Source organism: Suricata suricatta, chromosome 1 (assembly GCF_006229205.1).
Source record: "Suricata suricatta isolate VVHF042 chromosome 1, meerkat_22Aug2017_6uvM2_HiC, whole genome shotgun sequence".
NCBI classification, from domain to species: Eukaryota; Metazoa; Chordata; class Mammalia; order Carnivora; family Herpestidae; genus Suricata; species Suricata suricatta.
The window spans coordinates 108,447,288-108,465,083 of record NC_043700.1 but is presented as its reverse complement, the minus strand read 5'-3'; the positions used below and the strand labels follow the sequence as shown (position 1 = coordinate 108,465,083).

The 17,796-nt window shown below is 41.6% G+C and overlaps 1 protein-coding gene across 2 annotated transcripts in view; it reads left to right on the top strand.

The window, feature by feature from the left end:
* The window catches only part of LOC115294365 (cytochrome P450 2U1), a 34,141-nt gene extending 18,847 nt beyond the window's left edge, over window positions 1–15,294 (top strand). The window contains exons 2-5 of one of the 2 annotated variants that reach the window (XM_029942198.1): window positions 6,222–6,857; window positions 9,034–9,195; window positions 11,469–11,636; window positions 12,629–15,294. In XM_029942198.1, the coding sequence (XP_029798058.1) occupies window positions 6,222–6,857; window positions 9,034–9,195; window positions 11,469–11,636; window positions 12,629–12,807 (1,145 nt within the window). In that variant the 3' untranslated portion in view covers window positions 12,808–15,294. The remainder of the gene's footprint in view (window positions 1–6,221; window positions 6,858–9,033; window positions 9,196–11,468; window positions 11,637–12,628) is intronic. The other variant, XM_029942207.1, reaches the window with a different exon arrangement.
* The last annotated feature ends 2,502 nt before the right edge of the window (window positions 15,295–17,796 follow it).

The window sequence follows — 17,796 nt, the reverse complement described above, 5'->3', positions numbered from 1 at the left end:
CTATAGTTTTCATCATATAGGTCTTTTACATCCTTGGTTAGGTTTACTCCTAGGTATTTGATAGTTTTTCGTGCAATCGTGAATGGGATCAGTTTCTTGATTTCTCTTTCAGCTACTTCATTTTTGGTGTATAGGAATGCAACTGATTTCTGCACATTGATTTTGTATCCTGCAACTTTACTGAATTCATTAATCAGTTCTAGAAGGCTTCTGGTGGAGTCAATTGGGTTTTCCATGTAGAGTATCATGTCATCTGCAAAAAGTGAAAGTTTGACTTCTTCTTTGACAATTCTGATACCTTTTATTTCCTTTTGTTGTCTGATTGCTGATGCCAGGACTTCCAGCACTATGTTAAACAGCAGTGGTGAGAGTGGACACGCCTGTCACTTTCCTGATCTCAGGGGGAAAGCTCTCAGTTTTTCCCCATTGAGGATAATATTGGCTGTGGGCTTTTCATAAACTGCTTTTATTATGTTTAGGTAAGTTCATTCTATTCCGACTTTCTCAAGGGTTTTTATTAAGAAAGGGTGCTGTATTTTGTCAAATGCTTTTTCTGCATCTATCGACAGGATCATATGGTTTTTATCTTTTTTCCTTTGTTAATGTGATGGATCACACTGATGGATTTGCAAATATTGAACCAGCCCTGTGACATAGGAATCAAACCCACTTGATCATAATGGATAATTCTTTTTATGTGCTGTTGGATTCGATTTGCTAGTATCTTGTTGAGTATTTTTGCATTTGTATTCATTAAGGATATTGGTCTGTAGTTCTCTTATTTTGCTGGGTCTCTATCTGATTTGAGTATCAAGGTGATGCTGGCTTCGTAGAATGAGTTTGGAAGCTTCCCTTCTACTTCTATTTTTTGGAATAGTTTGAGAAGAATGGGTATGAGCTCTGTTTTCAGTGTCTCGTAGAATTCCCCTGGGAAGCCATCTGGCCCTGGGCTCTTATTCGTTGGGAGATTTTTGATAATGGATTCGATTTCTTCACTGGTTATTGGTCTATTCATGCTTTCTATCTCTTCCCGTTTGAATTTTGGCAGTGCATGTGCATTTAGGAATTTGTCCATTTCTTCTGTGTAGTCCAGTTTGTTGGCATATAATTTTTCATAGTAATCTCTGATGATTGCTTGGGTGTGATCCTTTTTCATTCATGATTTTTGTCTATCTGGGTGCTGTCTCTTTTCTTTCTGAGGAGCCTGGCTAGAGGTTTATTGATTTTGTTTATTTTTTCAAAGAACCAACTCTTGTTTTCATTGATCTGCTTGATTGTTCTTTTGGATTCTATGTTGTTTTTTTCTGCTCTAATCTTTATGATTTCTTTTCTTCTGCTGGGTTTGGGCTGCTCTTGCTGCATCCCTTCTAGTTCCAGTAGGTGCTCTGTTAAATTTTGAATTTGCGCTTATTCTAGTTTGTTGAGATTGGCCTGGATTGCAATATACTTTCCTCTTAGGACTGCCTTTGCTGCATCCCAGAGATTTTGGATTGTTGTATTTTCGTTTTCGTTGGTTTCCATATATTTTTTAATTTCTTCTCTGATTGCCTGATTAATGCAATCATTCTTTAGTAGGGTGGTTTTTAACCTCCACATTTTTCGAGGTTTTTCAGACTTTTTCCTGTGGTTAATTTCAAGTTTCATAGCATTGTGATCTGAAAGTGTGCATGGTATGATCTCTATTCGTTTATACTTATGGAGGGCTGCTTTATGCCCCAGTATGTGATCAGTCTTGGAGAATGTGCCATGTGCACTCGAGAAGAAAGTGAATTTCCTATCTTCAGGATGCAGAGTTCTAAATATATCTATCAGTTCCGTCTGTTCCAATGTGTCATTCAGGTTCATTGTTTCTTTAGTGATTTTCTGTCTGGTTGATCTATCCATTGCTGTCAGTGGAGTATTAAAGTCCCCTGCAATTAGCACATTTTTGTTAATAAGATTGTTTCTTTCTGTGGTTAATTGTTGTATGTATTTGGGTGCTCCCAAATTTGGCGCATAGATATTTATAATTGTTAGCTCTTCTTGATGGAGAGATCCTGTAATTATTCTGTAATGTCCTTCTTCATCTCTTGTTACTGCCTTTACTTTAACGTCCAGTGTGTCTGATATATGTATGGCTACTCCAGCTTTCTTTTGGCTTCCAGTCGCATGATAGATATTTCTCCATCCCTTTACTTTCAACTTGAAGGTGTCTTCCGGTTGAAAATGAGTCTCTTGTAGACAACAAATAGATGGGTTTTGTTTTTTTTTTATCCATTCTGCTACCCTGTGTCATTTGATTGGAGCATTCAGTCCATTTACATTCAGTGTTATTATGGAGAAATGTGGGTTTAGAGTCATTGTGTTCTCCCTAGAATTCATGTTTATAGTGGTGTCTCTGGCACTTTGTAATCTTTGCAACATTTCCTTTATAGAGTCCCTCTTAGGATTTCCTGTAGGGCTGTTTTGGTGGTGATGAATTCTCTCAATTTTTGTTTATTTGGGAAAACCTTTCTCTCTCCTTCTATTTTGAATGACAGCCTTGCTGGATAAAGGATTCTTGGCTACATGTTTCTTCTGTTCATCACATTGAAGATTTTCTGCCATTCCTTCCTGGCCTGCCAAGTTTCATTCGATAGGTCTGTAGCCACTCTGATAGGTTTTCCTTTGTATGTGAGGGCCCTTTTCTCCCTAGCTGCTTTCAGAATTCTCTCTTTATATTTTGCCAGTTTCACTATGATATGTCGTGCCGAAGGCCGATTCAGGTTACGTCTTAAGCGGGTTCTTTGTGCCTCTTGAGTTTGAATGTCTATTTCTTTTCCCAGACTTGGGAAATTCTCAGGTATAATTTGGTCTAGTATCCCTTCAGGCCCTTTCTCTCTGTCTTCCTCTTCAGGAATTCCTATGATACGGATGTTGTTCTGCTTGATTGTATCACTCAGGTCTCAAATTCTCCTTTCCTGCTCCTGGATTAATTTCTCTCTCTTTTTTTCAGCTTCCTCTTTTGCTATAACTATATCTTCTAATTCACCTATTCTTCTCTCTGCCTCGTCAATCCTTGAGGTGGCTGCCTCCAGTTTGTTATTCACCTCACCTATAGCCTTTTTAACTCATGACAGTGCCTAGTCATTGTCTCCGTTGATTCTTTGATGCTTTTCTCAACCCCAGTGATTAGTTTTATGACAAGTTTTTTAAATTCTTGACCCGGTATGTTGTCTAGATCTGCCTTGATCAGTTCTGTGGCTGTGACTTCCTCCTGTAGGTTCTTCAGGGGTGAGTTCCTTTGTTTTGTCATTTTTGCTAGTTTTCTGTCTCTTGTCACCTTTAGAAAGCTCGTTGAGCACTGTGCACCTGTTAATATTTCTCTGTTAAAGGAGGCTTCTTGACTGTCCAGGGCCTGTCATTTCAGGAAATATTCTTTTAATGGTGTCTCTCAGTTTCTCTTGTTGTGCCTTTGAATATTTTATTTCCCTACTCAGCAATATTTGGGACTCGCTGTCCTGCACACTTTGGCTTGTTTCTTGGTATATCCCTAAGAAGAAAAACAGATAGACAAGCACAGAGGGAACAGTAACACACAAATGCACAGACAAATCAAACAAACAAACACACTAAAAGGGGGAAAGAAAATAAAGAGAATGGGGAGGGAAGAAACGAAAAGAGGAGAAGAAAAGAAAAAGAAAAAAAAAGAAAAAAAGAAAGGGGGGCAGAGACAATAAAGGACAGTGGACAGTCTAAAAGTGTATGGCCAGTTGAGGGGAGAGGTAGGGATGAGATATGGGAGAATATATCTGGATTTCAAGAAGGTAAGAAAAAAAAAAGGGAGAAAGGAGAAAGTAAAATAAGGAGTAAAAATTTTAAAGAATTTAAGTAAAAAAAGTAATAATAATAAAAAATATGTACAGAAAGAAGGCAAAAAGAAAAAAATGAAGAAAAAAATTATAAGAAAAGCAAAAAAGACAAAAAAAATAATCCAGCAGCTCCCTCTCGTGGATAGGTGTCGTTCGATGTGGTAGGTCTAGGAGGCTGCTCTCAGAGGCTCCGCCTTGGTGTCTGCAGAGATTAGATAGGGGGCAAGCCAAGCTCCGCTGAACTACGAACTGTAGGCCACTCTAATGAGTCTGATCTCCTTTTGCCATGGTTGAGCCGAGTTGTATTTTCCAGGCCCAGCTTCGTTCAAAGTTCCAGTCCATGTACTTTTTATGCTACCACAGATGAGATGTTTTTGCTTTGGTGGCTGGCTTCTTAGGGGGAGGAATCAATTTGTCTTGGCTCAGGCTGGGATTTACGGTGCCTCTGCCTGAGGGGAGATGCACAGCAGGAGGTGAAGTGCATGCTCACCGTCACAGACCCAACCCCCAGCGGGGATCGCGTTAGCGTTGGGGGAGGAATGAGTGCGCAGCTGTGCCGGAGGTGGTGCAGGGAGCTGCTGGAAATGAGCTGGGAGGTCCTGCAGACTGTGCACACACCCAGGTCTCCACAGCCACCAACTCTCTGCCGGGATCAAGCAGAGGTGGGGGCTGTTTTTTCCCTGTTGGCACTCGGGATTCAGGTTTCACGTGGCCAATGCTGGGGGTGAGATGCACCGTGGAAATGAGATGCGTGCTCCCATTCCCAAAACTGAGGTCAAAGTGAGCACCCCTGACACCGCTGCTGCAGCGGTCGCCGACTCCTCGCCAAGATGGTGCAGGGCTGGAAGCTGTTCCTTCCCTTGAGCCACCTGGGTTCGGGATTTAGGCTACCCAGCAGTTATCTATGGAGTGAGCTTCTCTCTCCAAGCGTGGTTAAGCGTTCTTTACCTCTTCCCCAGAGACAGTACTATGAGTGTGTTCAGTCTCTCTTTCTCTTCCCTTTGTCTCTCGGGCTCCGCATGCTTGCCCCGTGTTGGGCTGGGGCTGCCATCTCCCTGCCTGTCTTGGGCTGGCCCGTTTTCCAATCTCCCCAGTTTGCACTCACTCACTCAGGTATCCTTCAGGTTCTCTTTCTTCTGGAGTCTGTATTTTCTCCTTCCGCTCTTGCAGATGAGAGTAATGTCCTTCTCAGTTTGATCGATGGGACAGACGAAGTTTACAGAGCTCCCTTCCTCTCCGCCATCTTGGCTCCTCAAAGAATGGGTATTAACTCTGATTTAAATATCTTGTAGAATTCCCCAGGGAAGCCATCTGGCACAGGGCTCTTATTTATTGGGAGATTTTTGAAAACTGATTCAATTTCTTCACTAGCTTTGGGTCTGTTCAGATTTTCTCTCTCTTCCCATTTGAATTTTGGGAGTGTGTGTGTGTTTAGGAATGTATCCATTTCTTCTAGGTTGTCCAGTTTGTTGGCATATAATTTTTCATAGTATTCCCTGATAATTGCTTGTATTTCTGAGGGATTGGTTATAACATATCCATTTTCATTCATGACTCTGTCTATTTGGGTGCTCTCTCTTTTCATTTTGAGAAGCCTGGCTAGAGGTTTACCAATTTTGTTTATTTTTTCAAAAAACCAACTATTGGTTTCATTGATCTGTCCAACTGTTTTTTTTTTGATTCTATATTTCTTATTTCTTCCCTGACCATTACTATTTCTCTTTATCTGTTGGGTTTGGGGTGTTCTTACAGCTTTGCTTCTAGTTCCTTTAGGTATGCTGTTAGATTTTGTATTTGTGCTTTTCCGAGTTTCTTGAGATAGACCTGGATTACAATGTATTTTCCTAGTAGGACTGCCTTTGCTGGATCCCAAAGAGTTTGGATTGTTATATTTTCATTTTCATTTGTTTCCATATATTTTTAATCTCTTTTCTAATTGCCTGGTTGACCCATTCATTCTTTAGTAGGGTGTTCTTTAACACCATGTTTTTGGAGGTTTTCCAGACTTTTTTCCTGTGGTTGATTTCAAATTTCATAGCATTGTGATCTGAAAGTATGCATGGTATGATCTCAATTTTTTAATGTTTATGAAGGGCTGTTTTGTGGCCCAGTATGTGATGTATCTTGGAGAATGTAGCATGTGCACTCAAGATGAGTGCTAAATATATCTGTCAAGTCTATCTGGTCCAATGTGTCATTCGGGTCCATTATCGAAACATATACTATCTTGATAATTAAATTTTGCTAATCAGTTTTCTTGACTGGTGGTCTCTACCTGTAGATGAACTTTGCACAAGTGACTTGACAGATATAGAACACACTTCATTGTAAGTCCTTTTAAGTGTTGTCAGGCATTGCTCTCTCTTACCTTTTCTTGGTGTCCTTTTGCAGGTATTGTATTTGCGCATTATGGTCCAGTCTGGAGACAACAGAGGAAGTTCTCTCATGCAACTCTTCGTCATTTTGGCTTGGGAAAACTTAGCTTGGAACCCAAGATTATTGAAGAGTTTAAATATGTAAAAGAGGAAATGCAGAAGCATGGAGAAGACCCCTTCAACCCTTTCCCCATTCTCAACAATGCTGTCTCCAACATCATTTGCTCCCTGTGCTTTGGCCAGCGTTTCGATTACACCAATAGTGAGTTTAAGAAAATGCTCAATCTTATGTCACGAGCTTTAGAAATCTGTCTGAACACCCAGCTCCTCCTGGTCAACATATGCTCCTGGCTTTATTATCTTCCCTTTGGACCATTTAAAGAATTAAGACAGATTGAAAAGGATATTACCACTTTCCTTAAAAAAATCATTAAAGACCATCAAGAGTCTCTGGATGTGGAGAATCCTCAGGATTTCATAGACATGTACCTTCTCCACGTGGATGAGGAGAGAAAAAATAATAGCAACAGTAGCTTTAATGAAGATTATTTATTTTATATCATTGGGGATCTCTTCATTGCTGGAACTGATACCACAACGAACTCCTTGCTTTGGTGCCTTCTATATATGTCACTGAACCCTGACATACAAGGTAATTAACAGATGTCTCCTTTATTCAGGCAAAACCAGGCTATTTAAAATTTTTTTAATGTTTGTTTATTTTTTAATGGTTTTTTTTTTTTTGAGAGACAGAGAGAGACAGTGCGAGCAGGGGAAGGTCAGAGTCAGAGGGAGATACAGAATCAGAAGCAGGCTCCAGGCTCTGAGCTAGCTGTCAGCACAGAGCCCAACGCGGGGCTTGAACCCACGAACTGTGAGATCATGACCTCAGCCGAAGCCAGACGCTTAACTGACTGAGCCACCCAGGCGCCCCATGTTTGTTTATTTTTGAGAAAGAGAGAGAGAGAAGACAGGGGAGGGGCAGAGAGTGAGGGAAACACAGAATATGAAGCAGGCTCCAGGCACAGAGGCTGACACAGAGGTCAAACTTAAGAAACTGAGAGATCATGATCTGAGCTAAAGCCATACACTTAACCAACTGAGCCACCCAGGTGCCCCAAAGCCAGACTATTTAAATCAGTATCAGCCACTTTGGTGATCCTGTGGCTCTTAGCACTGTTTTCAGGCTGGAAAACAAAATGGAAATCCTTGAACCTCATAGGGAGTAAATAAGATATTAACAGTGAAACTCCCAGTGGGACTAATGTCATACTTGTGTGCCCCAGCTTTAAATCTCTACAGGTCTGATTCTATGTGAAATATATAGAGAGGAAGACTTTTAGAGAAGGAAAATTTAGAGCTGAAGGGAATCATAATGATCATCTGAACGCAGTCATCTTGTTTTGATGCTGGAGAACAGGGACTCAGAGAAGTTCTGCGACTTTCATAAGATCACAGAGCTAGCGCCACCATGTCAATACCAATAGGTAGAGAGTGTCTGGCAGTTTGTAGTGGAAGAACACAAAAGAGGACAGTGCATATTACTTTCCTACTGCTCCTGTAACAAATAACCACCAACTTAGTGACTGAAATCAACACAAATTTGTTATCTTACGCCTCTGGGTCTCAGTAGGCTAAAATGAAGATGTTGGCAAGTGTGCATTCCTCTCAACGCTCTACAGGAGAATCGATTTCCAGCTGCCTTGGCTCCTGGCCCCACCTGTCCATCAATAGCCAGTGATGTTGTAACACTGTGACCATTTTCTTTTAGTCATATTTTCCTCTGACACTAAACTCAACTGGGGAAAGTTCTTCAATTTTAAAACCCGAGTAATTAGTGCACACCCAGAAAAATCCCGGGTAATCCTCCCCTCCTAAGGCCCTTGATCTGATAACAGCTGTAAGGTCTTTTTTGCCACATAAAGTAGTATATTCATAGGTTCCAGGGAGTTAGGGTCTGGACATCCTTTGAGGGGCCATTTTCTGTCTACTATAAATGAGATTATGCCTACTGCATTAGTCCACTATTGAGTAACAGATTATCCCAACACTTAGCAGCTTAAAACAACCACCATTTATGATCTCACGTAGTTTCTGAGCATCAGGAATCCAGGAGCAGCTCAGCCCGGCTGGTCTGGCTTAGGATGCCTCATTCCTTATAGTCAAGATGCTGGCTGGAGCTGCAGTCATCTGCAGGATTGACTGAGACTGAAGGATCCACTTCCAAGATGGCTCATCCACTTGACTGTTGGCTGTAGGCCTTACCACCTGGACTTTTCCACAAGGCTGCTTGTCGTGGCAGCGGCTGTCCCCCAGAATGGGAGCAAGTGCCAAGACAGAGACCACAAAGTCTTTTATAACCTATGCTCAGGACTGACATGGTGTCACTTCTCCTATATTCTGTTGGTCACACAGATCAACTTGTTATAAAATAGAAGGGACTAAACAAGGACATGAACACCAAGGGGCAGGGGCCTTGTTGGGCAACCTCACGTTGTCACTACAAGTTAGAGAGTTGAATCAGTGTTCATGTGAAAGAATGATTGAGAGTACTCTTGAGTCCAGAATGGTTTCTCCTTTAGCCTTCTCTCTGTTCTGCTATCCTGCAGAATCACAGGCTGGTACAGAGTCCCTGGGGCTAGCTGCCTCTATTTGGAACATGTGACCAATGCTTTACTGCTCTGAGGCAGAGTCAGGTCCGAACCGCCAGCTTACCAGTTTGTGTGATGACGTGATGGGGAGTATACATGGGAGGGCAGTCTCAGCTCGTCTGGCTTATCTTCTGGTTTATTCTTTGTTATTCTTTCCTTTTTAATTTTTTTAAATAGAAAAGGTTCATGAAGAAATTGAAAGGGTCATTGGTGCCGAAAGAGTCCCTTCCCTCACTGACAAGGCCCAGATGCCCTACACCGAAGCCACCATCATGGAGGTGCAGCGGCTGACTGTGGTGGTGCCACTTGCCATTCCTCATATGACCTCAGAGAAAACAGGCAAGTCCAGTGTCTTTCCTCTCTGAATGCCCTTGATGGAAGCCCAGCCTTCTCGTCCAAGCTGAAGGCCCAGCTTGACCCTTCTGAGGATGGAACGTTGTATTGTGGGTAATGAAATGTGCAGCAGCTGCTTCAGCCCTCAGCTGTCCATTATTCACGCCCTGGCATTCCAGCACAGCTTGGGTTATAAATAGCTCTCTAGACTTCAGAGCACGTACACTCACCGTCAGACAAATTATGCTGCCAGGTTTGATGGCTGTATTGGTAGAAAACAACTCCAGAATTAACAAAGGCACCTTTCAGTCTTCTTGGAAGTCAGAAGAGCTAGTCTAAAAATGAAATTAAGCAGGGGCACCTGGGTGGCTCAGTCGGTTAAGCATCCGACTTTGGCTCAGGTCAGATCTCACGGTTCGTGGGTTTGAGCCCCACGTTGGGCTCTGTGCTGACAGCTAGCTCAGAGCCTGGAGCCTGCTTCAGTTTCTGTGTCTCCCTCTCTTTCTGACCCTCCCCTACTCGCACTGTCTCTCTCTGTCTCTCAAAAATAAAAAAAAAACATTAAAAAAATGAGATTAAGCATTTTAACTGGGAATTATCCTACTTTACCTCTTAAAGTTCTACAACTGAAGCATAAATATTAAAGAATGAGAAGAGCCCATCTGATTCCAAAGGCACCTAGGTCAACTTTACACCTGCACTGAAATGTGTCCATTTGTGGTCACGTCTTTGACATGTAAGCACTCCGACTCTGTGTAAAATTCCTCAGAACAAGGAACTTAACCTCCTCTGGATGATGTAATGAGCTTAACAATGGTTATAAGACAGTTGTAGGAGGCAAGAAGTTATAAATGACATTGGATCACTTCATGGGTTTTTTGGGTGCTGATTAGATACACTGTGCAGTATCTTTTGGGCGTTGTTTAAAGTGCACATGAACTTGTCAGCTGTGAGAGTCAGTGTTGACTTCCCTGTACAGTTGACCCTTGGACAACACGGGTTTGAACTACAGTGGGTCCACTTATACAAGGATTTTTCTCAATAAATGTAATGGAAGGGCGCCTGGGTGTCTAAGTTGGTTAAGTGTCTGACTCCGGCTCAGGTTATAATTTCACGGTTCGTGGGTTCAAGCCTCGTGTAGGGCTCTGTGCTGAACGCTTGCTTGGAGCCTGGAGCCTGGAGCCTGCTTTGGATTCTGTGCTTCCTTCTCTCTCTGCCCCTCCCCCACTTGTGCTCTGTCTCACTCTGTCTCTCAAAAATAAATAAATGTATCAAAAAAATTTTTTAAGTAAATAAATGTATTGGAAAAATTTCTAGAGTTTTTAGACATTTTGAAAAAATTTGTGAATGAACTTCATAGCCTAGAAATAGGGAAGAAATTAAGAAAAAGTTAATTATATCATGAATGCATAAAATACATATGTAGATACTAATTTATTTTATCATTTGTCACCATAAAATACAGTTGACTCTTGAACAACAGGCTTGAACTGCATGGGTCCTCTTATAGGCAAATTTTTTACAGTGCAGTACTGTAAATGTATTTTATGATTTTTGTTTTAAAACAAAGTTTTTATTTTCTAATATTTTTGTTTATTTTAAGGAGTTCTATTTTTAAGTAATATCTATACTCAACATGGGATTCAAACTCACAACCCCTAGATTAAGAGTCATATGCTCTACTGACTGAGCCAGACAGGCACCCCTCTCTTATGATTTCTTAATAATATTTTCTTTTTTCTAGCTTACTTTAGTTATTATAAAAATACAGTAAATAATACAAAAATGTTTGTTAATCAACTATGTTATTGGTAAGACTTCCAGTCAACCATAGGGTATTAGGAGTTAAGTTTTGGGGAATCAAAAGTTATATGCAGATCTTTACCCACACAGGGGCTCAGAGCCCCTAACCCCCACATGGCTCAAGGATCAACTATTTTAGGAATTTGTAATTCTCTGGAACGCTTACCTGGAATGTCCTGTTTTCTGTTTCAGTGTTTTTTCTTAATTGTAATGTTTTAATGGCTTGATTTAATTTATGAACTCAGCATCTATTAAAGCAATTCGTGTGCCTTGGCTCAGGCTGGGGCCTGAGATGGTGTTGATAGGGTCTGGCCGCTACCCTCAAGTACCTCAGTGTTTAGTCTGCACAAATTAAGTAGCTGGATATGTAAGCAGATGTTCTGTTTTCAAATAGTGATGTTTACAGAGAACTATTCGTAAGAACATGTTGAATGACACTGGTTTTGTTTGTTTGTTTGTTTGTTTGTTTGTTTTAGTGCTCCAAGGATATACCATTCCTAAAGGCACAGTGATATTACCCAACCTGTGGTCAGTACACAGAGACCCAGCCATTTGGGAGAAACCAGATGAATTCTACCCTAATCGATTTCTGGATGAGCAGGGACAACTTATTAAAAAAGAAACGTTTATTCCTTTTGGGATAGGTCAGTTAAACTTTTATTTTCTAAATGGCATAATTAAAGAGGTAGCACTAAAAGAATCTTTTATTATTTCATGACACTTAAAAAAATTTTTTTAATGCTTTTTATTTATTTTTGAGAGACAGAGAGAGACAGCATGAGCAGGGGAGGGTCAGAGAGAGAGGGAGACCCAGAATCTGAAGCAGGCTCCAGGCTCTGAGCTAGCTGTCAGCGCAGAGCCTGACACGGGGCTTGAACCCATGAACCGTGAGATCAAGACCTGAGCCAAAGCCAGCTGCTGAACCAACTGAGCCACCTGGGCACCCCTTCATGACACTTTTAAAAACATTTCTTTCTTGGCAAACAGACATAAGAGAAGAAGTAAATAATCTAGAGTAAATGAAGCTCCCCTAAATTTATTTCAGATTTCAAACACAAAATGAAAGCAGTTGGTTTCAAATCCTGAGATACGACTAGACGTTTTCCTTTGTGAGCTGCCCAAGGGATTGTTTGAGTCCCAGGAAATTGGTGTAATTAAGAGCAACTTGTGACCTTCTGCTGTCTGGTTGCCGAGAGCCTGGGTTCTCTCATCTCACCGGTCCCTCTTGTTAGAAACCTGGATGAGGGTGTATAGGGTTCTTTCTACAGAGAGGAATGCTCCAAACATTCTTACTGACTCATTCTCTCTTTGACCTTCCAGTCAAGAGCAAAGAAAATCCATAAGAAGGTATGGGGAGACAGGGTTGCCTAGATCTGCCTCCAGTTCCTGTTCAGAATGAGGATAAGTTGTCATGAGTGGGAGTTAAAATGTGAACTTAGTGTGTAAAAATTCTGACTAGCATGTACTTTGGGAGGCCATGAGGTATGTGCAGCCATTTTATTTTAAAACACTCTATATCTGCATCTAAAACACTTAGAACTGAGTTATTTCACACACCATCGCCAGTTGCCCTTCTTGAGATAGGAAAAGGGGTGTTATTTATAATCCCAACTTTCTTTTCTGATCTCATTTGTAGGGAAGCGGGTTTGTATGGGAGAACAGCTGGCAAAGATGGAACTATTTCTGATGTTTGTGAGCCTAATGCAGAGTTTCACATTTGCTTTACCGAAGGATTCTAAGAAGCCCATCTTGACTGGAAGATACGGTCTAACGTTAGCCCCACATCCATTTGATATAATCATTTCTAAGAGATAAAGAACATGCCCAAGAAGAGGCATAAATCCATTTCCTTCTAAGCAGATGCTTCCTCTGCGGTTGACAGCAGACCCAGCCATGCGGTGGGTCCAGGTCAGGGTCAGATGAGAGGGAGACTGCAAGGAGGGTAGAGCTTGATTCTTCAGTAGCATATGTCTGTCATTTTATAATGTGCATCTGTGACTCATGGGATGCGGGCCTAAAGACTGGATCTGGAAGAAGTGATCTGCAGTTGATTCCCAGTGGCTCTCACCAAGGAACGTTTCTTCTCATCTCTCAGTCATTCCATGTATAATGTGAGGTTAAGAAAAGTCACCTTCTCTCTCTGTATTTCAGCACTAAAGAAGGTCAAAGGGCCCATGTCTTTTCTGACATCACCAAAACACTGTTACATTCTAGAGAACAAATTCAGAAGTAGAAGGAAGACCTGCAAGTTTGGGACCTGTGACAGCACGAAAGTGGTGCTGAGGCTTGAATACTTTGTGAGGGAGGGACGCGGGTTTAGGCAGTGCGGAGCGAGAGCTTTTCTCTGCACAGATCTTATGTCGGTTTGGCGGGAGGGCTTGTTCTGTTACAGTTATCTCTTTGTTGGTGATTTAGTTTTTACATTTTGTAGATATGGGCTCAAGTGCCCTTGTCCAGTATGCAGAGGAAAGGATATTGTGTGAATTTATATGTCTATCTTCTTTTTTTTTTTTTTTTTTGGTTTATTTTGAGAGTGAGAGGGCCACGGGCATGTGCCCGCATGAGTGGTGGCTGGGCAAAGAGAGAGGGCGGGGGAATCCCAAGCAGGTGTCAGCGTGCAGCCCGATCCCATGAACCTCAAGATCATGACTTGAGCCCAAATCAAGAGTCGGATGCTTAACTGACTGAGCCGCGCAGGCACCCCGTGTGTCTACCTTCTATTTCAATGATCGGAACCGTGTGCCTGGCTGAAGAGGTGGCTTCAAGGCAGCGTTCCTTTCTGCTGTGCTACTTGCAGATGTGTAGCCTCTGCCTTTTGACTTGAGCCCTGAATAGTGAGCTTGGGCATTTTGATACTGGGATTCATCAGGGAAAGAGTCAACCTGTGCTTGAACATCCCTTTTCTGTTCTATCTTCTGCTGGGCTTAATATGTCTCTACTTTCAGTACTCTCAAAGACAGAGAGACTTTCTTTTTTTTTTTCTTTTTAATGTTTATCTATTTTTGAGTGAGAGAGAGACCGTGTGCGCACGCATGTGCACATGCTCACTGGTGGGGTAGGGGTAGAGAGATAGTAAGAGAGAGTCTCAAGCAGGTTCGGTGCCGGCAGCACATAAGATCGATCGTGACCTGAGCTAAAATCAAGAGTTGTTCGCTTAACCAACTGAGCCACCCAGGCGCCCCAAGAACTACATTGCTTCTTAAGAAAAACAGTCCCTCTAGAAGAGCAGTTCTCAAAAAAAGGTAATGACTGTTTAAGGGGGTGTTTGGAGATGTGGAAGGGCATCTTTGGGTATCACAGTGATGAGGGTGCTATTGGCCTTGTCCGAGCCGACCTCCGCAGGGAGAGGTAATACTGCCTAGTATGCAGGTATTTCCCCCAATGAGGATTTGCTCCACAGAATGACCAGCCCTTTCCTTGATCCTTCCGTAGAATTCATACAGAAGCAGTCATGATAATATGAGCATGCGCTATTTTGAGCCTTTCCTCGTGCTGGTCCCATACTTAATGCTCTACTGGTATGCTTACATAATTCTTACAGAAACTCTGTTAAGAAGTATTTTGTAGCTGATAGAGCTGAAAGTTAGAGAAGTAAAGCTACATGTAGTTAGAAAGTAGCATTGTTCATTTCACACCTCCCAGTCCTTGGGGCCAGAGAGTTCTTTGTGAACTGCTTCTCTGTACTGCTGCCACTTGATCCCCTGGGAGTCTACTCTGTGTTTTCAATATAGATGGATGAAATGCAGGCAGATCTCTAGGTGCCTTCAGGATTTTTATCAACTAAAAAAGAAAAACAAATAAACTAAGTGCCCAGGAATTGTGAGCAAATGGAGCAGTTGTTGTATAGATTTTTGATGAGATGACGCACATGTGGTTAATGCTGCACTTGGAGCGGGACAGGTTGTCCCTGATCTGGAATTTTATATGCTTTTGAATTGCACTAATAATTTCACATCAGCAAGTTTATTACTCCTTAATTGATAAATACTTTTTTTTCAACATTCCTATCCAATTTGTAGCTTACTTGAAAAAAAAACTGTCCTGTGAGATTCTGTTTGAACCAAATGCTCCTTAAACTTTTAAATATAATGCCTCAGATTGTAGCACTTTAAAAACCTCTTTATATGGTAAGTCACTGAAAGGACTGTTAATGCTTTCCTTGTATATATTGACATTTTGTGATTTTGAACTTTATGATTTATAATAGTAATTTGTTTTACATATCTTCTTAATGTCTAATATTTTGTCCTCTTTAGCATAACTTATGGTGCTTTTATTAAACTTTTAATTTTATGGAAATAGTATCATGTCTGGAGTTTTTGCTTCTTGTTTTAACTGCTGAACAAAAAATTGTTTTTAAATTTTTTAATGTTTATTTATTTTTGAGAGAGAAAGAGAGAGAGAGAGCTGGGGAGTGGCAGAGAGAGAGAGAGAGGGAGACACAGAATCCGAAGCAGGCTCCAGGCTCTGAGCTGTCAGTGCAGATCCTGACGTGGGGCTCGAGCTCACGAGCTGTGAGATCATGACCTGAGCTGAAGCTGAACGCTTAACTGACTGAGCTGTCAGGTCAGGACGTGGAAGAGGCAGCCGACCTCCAAAGAAGAGAGGAATGGCCACACTCTCACAGAAGCGTGCTGGAGTCTGCAGGGGAATTCTCAGAGCACACTGACACTCAGGACGGCATCACAGCTCATGTCTCTCATTTCCCCGAGCCAAATCCAGCATTATTTGCGACAGGATGGATCTGTCTACACAAGCCCCTTGTGGCAAAGTGTTGAGTGCTTATCTCTTCCACTTGACAGCTCTGAGTGAAGAGTTTCTTTTAACACCTCAACCAGTGGATTTTGCCTACAGATGAGCCCCCTGCCAGCCCCCTCCATGGCCATCTCCTCCTAGTGTCACAGCTCGGAGCAATGTAAAGTGACCCTTCTGGAGAACTCCCTGCTACAGACTAAATGTTTGTGTCCCCCCTAAATTCATATATCATCACCCAATGCGATAGGGTTTGGAGTGGGACCTTTAGGAGGTGACTATGTCACAGTGGTGGAGCGCTCATGAATGGGATTGGTGTCCTTATGAAACAGGGTCCAGAGAGCTCCCTTGTCCCCCCGCCATGTGAGAATGCAATGTGAAGACAGGCATCTGGGAGCCAGGAAGTGGGTTCTTAACAGATCCTGAATCTTCCAACCTCCAGAAATGTGAGAAATATGTTCTGTTGTTCATAGGAGAGCCAGCCTGGTATTTTTATTACAGCAGCCCACATGGCCTCCACAGGCCATGCCCTCCACAGCCCTCCTTACTATCTATGGTTAGTCTGTTTATTTAAACCCTCAGCTTCCACAATCTGTTCCACTACTTGCCAGTTTTAAAAGTCTGATGCACAAGTTTTTAATTTGGATGAAGTCCAGTTTGTCTATATGTATTTTCATTGCCTGTGCCTTTGGTGTCCCATCAAGAAATCATTGCCAAATGTCATGAAGCCTTTTCCCATCTTCTTCTAAGAATTTTATAGTTTCATCTTTTGTGCTTAGGTCTTTTATCCATTTTGAGCTGATTTTTGTACATGGTATAAGGTAAGATCTAAATTCATTCTTCTGCATGTGGCTACAGTTTCCCCAGTGCCGTTTGTTGGAAAGACTATCTTTTCCCCGCTGAATGGTTTTGGTACCCTGTTGAAAATCATTTGACCGTATACATGAGGATTTATTTCTAGGCTAATACTATCTTTTAAAATAATGAGGGGCACCTGGGTGGCTTAGTCAGTTATATATTCACTCTTGATTTTGGGTAAGGCCATGATCTTATGGTCCTGGGCCTCAGCCCTGTAGTGGGCTCCGTGCTGAGCATGAAGCCTGCTTGAGATTCCCTCTCTCCCTCACCTTCTGCCCCTCCCTGCATGTGTGCACGCACACTGTATCAGAAAAAATAAATGAATAAAGCTTTAAAATAATGAATCATAGGGGCGCCTGGGTGGCTCAGGGGGCTGAGCATCTGACTTTGGCTCAGGTCATGATCTCACCGTCCATGAGTTCAAGCCCCACATCCGGCCCTGTGCTGACAGCTCGGAGTCTAGAGCCTGCTTCGGATTCTGTGTCTCCCTCTCTGTGGCTCTCCCACTCATGATCTGTCTGTCTCTCAAAAATAAACAAATGTTAAAAAATTTTAGAAAAAAATAAATAATGAATTGCTAAACAGTTTTGTCCTGATACCAGAATATTCAGATGAATCAATGAAACAAAATAGAAATAATAAACCCATAACTTCTAGTATAAAAGTGGCATTATACCATGAAGGAACAGAAAATAATATCATTTTTAAAAAGTGGTAGGCCAATGGTTATTTAGAAAATCAAAATAATGTATTTTCCCTCTTTTCATATACCCAAATCCCAAGTCAGGTCTAAAAAATAGAAATAATATGTATGTATCTATGAAACTTTTGATATGGGAATGGGAGCTAATTTTCTAAGTGTAAAAAAGTAACAGATTCAGTCACAAAAATAAAGTATAATAGATTTGATGACATAAAAACAGAAAACGTCTGTGTTCCAAAATCATGAAAAATAATTCTATCAGCCTTGACAGAAATTTAATATTCTTAATAATAGAGTGCTTATGATTCAGTGAGTAGAATGCCCAGCTTTAAAGATAGGTGCTCACTGAGTAGAGCACGTGACCCTTGATCTCAGAGTTGAGGGTTCAGCCCCATGCTGGATATGGAGCCTAGTGACAAAGTAAAAAAAATAAAATAAAAATAGGTAAAAGATACACAAAATTTTGAAAATGCAAATGGCCAATGTATTAA